At 40.1% G+C, this 8,825-nt stretch overlaps 2 protein-coding genes across 2 annotated transcripts; one reads left to right on the top strand and one right to left on the bottom strand.

Annotated features, from left to right (window-relative positions):
* Positions 1-3,273: 3,273 nt before the first annotated feature.
* On the top strand, positions 3,274-4,926 carry LOC141629116 (uncharacterized). Its single transcript, XM_074442172.1, has one exon. The coding sequence runs from the start codon at positions 3,274-3,276 to the stop codon at positions 4,924-4,926; it is 1,653 nt and encodes a 550-aa protein (XP_074298273.1).
* A 2,271-nt stretch (positions 4,927-7,197) lies between these two features.
* LOC141629115 (uncharacterized) lies at positions 7,198-8,461 on the bottom strand. The gene is made up of 2 exons (XM_074442171.1): positions 8,071-8,461; positions 7,198-7,928 (listed from the first exon to the last, which is right to left on the bottom strand). The coding sequence occupies exons 1-2, from the start codon at positions 8,459-8,461 to the stop codon at positions 7,198-7,200; spliced, it is 1,122 nt and encodes a 373-aa protein (XP_074298272.1).
* Between the last annotated feature and the right edge of the window lie 364 nt (positions 8,462-8,825).

Here is an 8,825-nt window from a genome sequence, read left to right as displayed (position 1 = left end):
TGGTGCGAACCATTCCGCATCATGGGTTTGAGAAATGGAGCTTATGCAATCAGTTCTACAATAGGCTCTATGACGATCAGAGAGCTATCCTGGATGCGGGAGCTAGTGGCAGATTCTAGGAGAATATGGGAGAGACTAAGGGGTGGAAAATCATTGATGACTTGGCCACCCATAAAGCTGAGTATGGAAATTCCATGGGAAACAAAGGAGAGTTACTGAATCTCCTTCTGTAGCTGCATTAGAGGCTCTCACGGCGAGATTTGATAAGTACGAGTTGGGAGGAGCTTCAAAAGGAGGGATCTACCATGTGAATGCTGTTTCAGACGGTCCTTTCGTCTGCAAAAGATGTGGAGCTGAGGGATATGTTTCAGACAACTGTCCTAATCCCTTTGAGTCCTGTGCTGCCTTTCAACATTATTGGCAGACAAACACTTACTATGAGCCGAATGTCCATCCGAATCTGAGGTGGAGCAGCCAAAATGTCTTAAATCCGACTCAACCTCTACAGCAGCAGCAGCAACAGCAGAATTATGTGCCCCCTCATAAGCAACAACAGTTCCAAAAGCCTCCATATGTCCCTCAGCAGCAACAGCAATCCCAAAATTCTGAGTTTGCCGAGTTGAAGAATTTGTTGTTGAAAGAATACCAAGCTAGAGAGGCCGGGATGAAGATGTTGGAGAGCCAAATTGCCCAATTGGCTAGCAAGAATACAACTCGAGCTCCGGGACATTTACCGCCTCAAACTGATCAAAAGGAGACTTTAAATGCAAATACCTTGAGGAGTGGGTCTACCCTTGATGGGCCCATTATGGTTGAGGACGTCACCGAAAAGGATGAGGCGAAACCAAGCAAGGAGAAGGCTGTGACGAACAAAAATAAGAAAAAGACGATCAGCAGGTATGTCAGTCGATCGACTGATATACCCAGTCGATCGACTGGTCCGCAACAACCAGAAGCTACTGTTCCTGTAGAAGTCAGTCGATCGACTGACCAACATGGTCGATCGACTGACCAAGCTGCTGAAGGTGATTCTTTTCATCCTCCGATGCCCGATAACTTGACGGACCACTTGTTTCGGGGTACTACTGCCCCGAAAATATTGAGGCCAGACCCGAATGCTGATGGGTCCGTTCCGGTTCCGAAGTACGACCCTTTGTCGATTAATGGTTCACATTTGAGACGGTCTGAATTGTTGGGAAATGTGTCCTCAACAATAGTGCGATCACATGATTTAAATATCATTATTAAATCTCATATAAAGAATACGTAAGGGATGATTCAATTATATAGTCGACTGATCAACATTAATCGGTAACGATTGGCTTGGTAGAGTTTGACGTTACTGTCGTGGGACGGTGGTGGTCAGTTGATCCCTTAAGGTCACACCTAAAGGATAATGCCCTTATCTATAAAGTTGATTAATTGTATGACGATGCAAGTTGATCAATTACTTAAAATTGAACAATTCGATTTGTGAGAGAGAATAAATATCTTATTGTAATGGGATTAAATAAGATTTATTTTAGTAATAAAATGCTTTGTTACTAAAATTATTTATTGTTTGAGAAACAATAGAGATAGGAATGAATGGTTAATTATAATTACAAGATATTGTGAATTATAATTACATGACCCATTTAATTTTTATGATCATGTATCACTAGTCAAATTATTGGATGTAATTTAATTAATTCATAAAATGATATTTATGTGATAAATATGCATTAAAATTAATTAATAACATGTAGCATACTACATGTGACATATTGTGTGACAAATGACAAAATGACAAAAATTAAATGGTAGTCCATTTTATAGAAGTGGACCTAAATATTGTGGGTGGTAGGCTTTAGTGGGTGATTATTTTATGTGATAAGAATAAATTAATAAAACCTACTCTACCTATTCTTACACACCTATAATATTGAGAAGAGCAAAAGGAAAAGAAATGATGCCATTTTGGCTCTACCAAAACCTTGACACTCCCCTTGTCATGAAGGGTTGTTGGTTATTATTTTCCTCTCTTACACATTCATATGATGATAATTCATTCACATGCCTTTTTCTCTCTTCTCCTTCATTTTTCTCTAAAAACTTGAGAAACTTTGATCCAAATTGTTCAAAGAAATTACTAAAATTATTAATGTAATATATGAGTGTTAGTAATCAATTTTAAGGTAAACTACTAAACTAATATCTAGCTAATATTATTTAGTGGGGATAAGGGATAGTCTTGGGTGCAATCAAGAGGAGAATCTCTACTTTGGGATTTTTGGAGGATCATCCTTATATTTGGATAGCTAAAGAACTAACAAGAAGGAGATCTTGTTGGTGCCCATATGACCGAAATCATGTAGTAAGGACAATGATTTCTTCTCTTTTAATTGAAGTTTGCATGCATAAGATCATCTTTTAATTGTATGACTAAATTAAAATCATCACATATATGAATATGTTGAGTTATGAGATATAGATTTCTAACAAGTGGTATCATGAGCACAAGATTGTTTGCATGCAAATCGGTTATAGTTTTTCCGAGTTATATGATTAACATATAAAACTTATAAATTTGTGTTATTATGATATATCACGAAATAAATTATGCATGTTAAAGTTTCTGATCCTAAAATGTATTTAGGATATTTTGGTTAATTTATGGATTTTTATTGTTCATTTTATATAATATTGGCATTAAAATGAGATTTTTATGACAAACATGTCATTTTTGGACGAAAATTAGCTAAACTTCGAATTTTTCAGTGGTTTTTATATATGTTTTCACATATATTATTTTTTAGATGATATGGAAATTTTCAAAATTTTTGGAGTTTTTATGCTCGAAATATGAATTTTTCATGATAAAAATCGAATTTAAATGAAAAATTGGTTAATATGAGAAATATTTCGAATCTGGTCATAGAAATTTAGTATGTTGTCACATGCAATTTTACAAGATGTGTGTAAAATAATAGGCTATAATGAAGTCTTCATGCATGATTTATGAATTTTTGATGAAAAATAGCATAAATAGTGACTTAATTAGTGAATAATTACTAAAACATACTTCATGACTAAGGAAAAACGTCACATGTTGCATTTTATTATCTTTTTCAGATCTAAAATTGAAAAGTTGATGAATATAATTTTTCTCATGTTTTTATGATTATAATTGATAAATCCGATAAACCGCAACATTGTTTTTCCCGATAAATCATTTCAGGAAAAGTTAGATGGGGATCCTTCAACCTGAAAATTTACGGGGAATCGATCTACATGCCGAAGTATTGGGAGTGGACTGAAGATGTACTTGCTCGCTTTAGTGACATCCTTTCGACTGCTTCTATCCGTCAAGCGGTCTATGCTTCCTTATATTCTTATGATAAGGACTTACAAATCATGCGTGCCATCTTCGAAGGATGGTGTCCTGATACTAATACCTTTCATACTGTAGAAGGCGAATTTTATATCTCCCTGTGGGATCTAAAGAAACTTGGAGGCCTCCCTATTGTGGGAGAGATTTATGATGAAACGGTGTCTCAACTTAGCATCCTAAAGTCAAAGACTGAAGAAAAGAATTTGACTGTCCTTGCTACGTGCACCTTTTTGTTTACTGCGTTTCACTACCTTTTGAAGGAATCAAAGGACAAAGGTGAAGTTTCTGCTCAACAATGGATTGACTTCTGGTGCAAATGGCAGGTTGTATACCCTCCTCCTGTCAAAAGTCGAAGGACCACCAAAAACCCTCCAGCTTCAACCCAGAATCCAAGTGGTGAGATTGAGCCCCGATCATCTGATGAATGGACAGAGGAAGAGCGCTCCCTATTTGAAAAGCTTGCTTGCAATGATTCCCGACGGGCAAAGTTTTATTTACCCGCGCATTTATCATGCTGGCTTTGCATATTTGTTTTGCCGGAAGATAGCGACAGATTAATTAGACCAGCTACCTTCGAGATTGCAAGTATGATGGAAGAAGGTCGAGTTTTTAGCCTGGCGATTACTGTATTAGCTAGCATTTACAAAGGTTTGAATGGGTTAGCCACGTCTATGAACCCCGGATACTCCAGGTCATTCTTCCCGACACATTACTTATACGGGTGGATTGCAAATTACTTTGACACTTATCATGCGATAAATCCATCACCGACAGGTCCCCATATGACTAAGTATTCAGGTCCCGTTGGAGCGAGGAATGCAAAACCCGAAGAAGCTCGAAAACTCATGCATGAGGGAAGAAAATTTGATACAAAGCGTTTTATGTTAAATAAACACAAAGTAGATGTCTTGTTAGACAATGGTGATCTTGATGCCCTGGGGCTCGACTATCGTGCATCCCTTCGTTCCTCCTATTTGTGTTTGCGTCTGAGTAATGGGTTTCACCTTGAACCTTATAATCCCCATCGGTTTAGTAGACAATTTGGCTTTTGTCAAGACATTCCCGGCGTATTGAATCGTGGTTCAGACAAACCTGACGTCACATGCTTCGAGGCACTTAAATATTGGCAAGTGTTTTTGTTTACAGGTAGCATGTCTCGCGTTTACCTTCCCAGTCCTTCGTTCAGATGGGATGAGAATGTCACCCTTGGTTTTACTAAATGGTGGAAGGAACTTTACCCGAAGGATCTAAGAAAGAAAGTTGACATTCTTGTGCATAGTACCGGAAGTGACCACAAGACTAAAAAGCGTGATCATCATGGGGATACTAGAAATCAGTCTCGAGAGCAAGCAGTGCCCCCGAAATCCAAAGTTGTTGTCCCTAAAGCGAAAGGCCATATTGAGAACAAACACCACAGTGATTCAGATTCTGAGATTGACCCTAAACATGATCGTCGTGGCAAGAGAAAAGTGTCTGTCTTGGATGCAGATGATGTTAGACTAGACGCCCAGATTTTTGAGGGGGTGTCGAGTGCATCAAGAATGCCTTCCTAGACACTGGTCAGCTTCTCTTCTTTTGTGATTATCGTTGTTTATTTATTTATTTCCCTACTTGATCATCAATTTTTTTTTTTCCAAGAAGATGAACGTGCCTTGGAGACAGTCTCCCTTGCTCCGGAATATCGTCTTCCGCATCGTCCACCAAAGATGAAGCCTGGAAAAGGGAAGGGGCTTATGATTCTTAATAAATCAATACCCGTAAGATACTCTTCTGGTCTAGCATCTCAGGGGAGCCAGACTGACAGTTCGTTTGCCAATGGTAGTCAGACTGCCGTGGATAGTCCAGCCTCAACTCATGTATCTCCTCTTTGCAAACCTGACGATCGAAGGCAGAAGTTTAAGCCTCTAACAATACCATTTAAACCTACCACACTCCCTACGTGCTCCAAGGCCTCATTTCGCCCACCTCCTTCACTTAAGGGGATTTTTGACAGGGCACTAGACGCGATCCGCTTGTAGGTCTTGGGAGAATTAAAAAATGCAAGTTTCTCTAATGTAGGGGAAGTGGCAATGAAGGCTAATGTGTGTTATGAGCGCATTCGACAACTCAAAGGTGACTGTACTTCACTACAGGCGCGAGTGGATTCTTATGTGGGTGCGATCCATGCTTACCTTGCACTAGAGAAACAGGCAGCAAAGTGTCATCATCCTGCATTGCTAGAGGACAAAAGGCTGGAGTGGCATCAAAAGATTGAGGATACCAAATCTCTTCATGATAAGGCGCAAGAAAAGCATAGAGAGCAAGCTGTGGAACTTTCTGTTACTCTGGAAGAAATAAACGATCTTGAAGCTAAACTCAAGCAAGCACGAGAGAAGGAAAAGACATTGCAAAGCAATTTAGAAACTGGGGATATATCTTTAATCTCATTGCAAGATGATCTTCAAAAGTTGGAGAGACAATTAACCGAGTTTGACGATTTCCTTATTTTGAGTCCTGAAGAGGAAGCCTTACTTCAAGAGCGAAGAGTTGAATTGGAAGAGATGCGGGCTTCTCTGGATGTTGATCCATAGGCACTCAGATTTTTTTTTTCTTTTTAGATCTAGATTTCATCCTTTTTTTTGTAGCCTAATGGACCAAATGCTTCTAAGATGTTTGTTTGTCTTAATCGTTTATGTGCAATAACACCCTTTCAGCGTGTTATATTCCATTATATTTATTTATACAAACAAATACTTACAATACTATTTATTTAGCCGTTCACAGTTTAAACTCTTGCGGGCCAGGAGTAATTATTTTGATGTAATTTTTTTTGGGTGTGGTTGTACTTGAACAAAGTGTTTGCTCAAACTGCCTACGTACTTGCAAAGCTACCAAGATGACAACTTACAAGATCAAGCCAACGTAGTTCAAGAGAGGGATTATTTTTTGGAGGTGTGGCTGCACTTGAGCTACATGTTCACCCAAGTTGCCTACGTACTTGTGAAGCACAAAGTGTATTTCACAAGATCAAGCCGACGTAGTTCATAAAGGAAGAAAGGAGTATTTTTTTTTTTTTTTGGAGATTTTTGTTTGTTTGTTTGTTTGTTTTTTTTGTTTGTATACAGTTTAACCTCTTGCTTAGGAGCTTGGACTTGCAGTTTACGCTCTTGCTTAGGAGCCTTCACTGTTGGGATTTAAGAATAGTAACGCTTCAAAAACTTCCCATTGATTGGGCCTACCCGAACGCCGTCTTCATCCACGATTTTGTAAGCATCATTTGTATAGACCTCCTGTACCACGTATGGATCATCCCACTTAGAGGTGAATTTGCCAACTGGCTTGTGAGAGGTGATGATTGGTCTTCGTACTGCAAGGACGAGGTCTCATACTTGAAAAGAACGAGGGCGCACCTTTTTGTTGAATGCGCGTGACAACCTTGCTTGATAGCACTGGAGCTTTTGTTGAGCCTCTAATCTCTTTTCATCGAGAGCTTCCAACTCTGCTAATCGTAATTTGTCATTCTCATCATCTGTGAGTCCCTCCTGAATAGCAATGCGTAAGGAAGGGATCTGCAACTCCAAAGGCAGCACGGCCTCCACTTCATACACCAACGCGTACGGGGTTGCCTGAGTAGGTGTTTTGTATGTGGTACGCTATGCCCACAACGCCTCACCAATTCTTTCATGCCAATCTCGCTTTGACTTTGCTACAACTTTTCTCAACAAGTTGCAAAGAGTTTTATTAAATGCTTCAGCCAAACCATTTGCAGAGGCATTGTACATGGATGACTTGTATTGTTTGAACTTGAATTTTTCTCCCAGACTTGTTATCAGATGGTTGAAAAATTATTTCCCATTGTCAGTTGTGATACGTTTAGGTACACCATATCTGTAGATGATTTGGGTTCTAATGAAGTCCACAACATTTTCTTTATTCACTTCCCGTAGTGTGATGGCTTCTGCCCATTTTGAGAAATAGTCAGTGGCAGCGAGGATATACTCGTGTCCATTTGAGGCCTTTGGAGTAAGAGATCCCACAACATCAAGTCCCCAAGCTTCAAAGGGCCATGAAGAAACAGTAGGATGCAACGGCTCCGGCGGTTGGTGTATGAAGTTTGCGTAGAACTGACAGGGTTCACATTTTTTCGCAAAGTCCATACAATCTTGCACCATGGTTGGCCAGTAATACCCCATTCTCTTTACACGATCATGAAGTTTAGGCCCAGATTGATGAGCACCATAAATGCCAGAATGAGCTTCATGCATTGCTTCAGTAGCTTCGTCCTTGCTTAGACACCTCAACCATTGGCCTGAGAAAGAACGTCTGTAGAGTGTCCCTTTATAGTGAATGAACTTTGGAGCACGTCGACGTATTTCTACCTTTTGTCTGGGATCATCGGGTAGTTTTTGGTGGTCCAAAAAATCAATGATAGGTTGACGCCAGTCATCTTCATCAACTGTGTAGACGCATATCATGTTGGTTGTGTCTACATTTTCTTCTCCTTCAAGCGTTGATACTACCCAACCATTGCAGACTGGGACTTTCATAGACTCTTCTGCACCCAGTGCCAAAGTGGCTGCAAGATTAGCAAGCGCGTCAGCCAACTTATTGGCACTCCTTGGCACATGACCAACATAGATGTCGTCAAGTTGATTCAAAGAGATTGTAATGCTGTTGATGGTAGGGAATCAAGTCTTCTTTTTTCACTTCATATTCACCAAGGACTTGGTTGACCACCAGCTTTGAGTCTCCATATATGTCCATATCCCTGACACCTATTTCGATCGCCATTTGAAGACCGAGTTTGAGAGCTTGGTATTCTGCCATATTTTTTGTACACAACTGAGTGAGTGTAAAGGCATATGGCATAAGATGATTTTGTGGAGTTACGAATACAACTCCAGCTCCAGCTCCATCTTGCCTTGCAGCATCGTCAAAGTACATTTGCCATGGAGGTAGGACGTCCACATAGAAAATTTCTTCTCCTTGGAGGTCATCTGAAATTTTCCACTCTGCTGGCACTGGATGATCAGCAAAGAAGTCGGCGATAGCTTGACCTTTCACAGCCTTTTGAGGCATGAACACCAAGTCATACTGCTTAAGCAACATTGCCCATTTCGCAAGTCTTCCAGACAAGACTGGTCTTGAGAGTATGTACTTGATTGGATCAGCTTTTGAGACCACATGTATGGTATGCGCCTGCATGTAGTGCCTCAACTTCTGGATGGCGAACACCAAAGCAAGACATATCTTCTCTATGGGCGCGTAATTCAACTCAGCTCCAACCAAGGTACGAGAGTGCTCTCTCCTTGCGGTCTTCAATTTCTTGAGCACACATTGCCCCCAGTGAGAGTTCTTGTGCTGCAATGTAGAGGACAAGTGGCCTTCCTGGAATTGGTGCCCCCAGCACTGGCGCGCTGGCCAAGTACTTCTTGATGCTATCAAAAGCATTTTTGCATTTTTCATCCCATTG

The sequence above is a fragment of the Silene latifolia genome, chromosome Y (assembly GCF_048544455.1).
Source record: "Silene latifolia isolate original U9 population chromosome Y, ASM4854445v1, whole genome shotgun sequence".
In the NCBI taxonomy this organism is placed as follows: Eukaryota; Viridiplantae; Streptophyta; class Magnoliopsida; order Caryophyllales; family Caryophyllaceae; genus Silene; species Silene latifolia.
This window is presented reverse-complemented; position numbering and strand designations above follow the sequence as displayed.

What these genes read in the sequence shown, in the direction of transcription:
- LOC141629116 (XM_074442172.1), top strand. Translation starts at nt 3,274, where the DNA reads ATGCCGAAGTATTGGGAGTGGACTGAAGATGTACTTGCTCGCTTTAGT.
- LOC141629115 (XM_074442171.1), bottom strand. Translation starts at nt 8,461, where the DNA reads ATGTTGCTTAAGCAGTATGACTTGGTGTTCATGCCTCAAAAGGCTGTG. An exon ending in GGTGGTCAACCAAGTCCTTG is followed by an intron (nt 7,929 to 8,070) that starts GTGAATATGAAG and finishes CTAATCTTGCAG; the next exon opens with CCACTTTGGCACTGGGTGCA.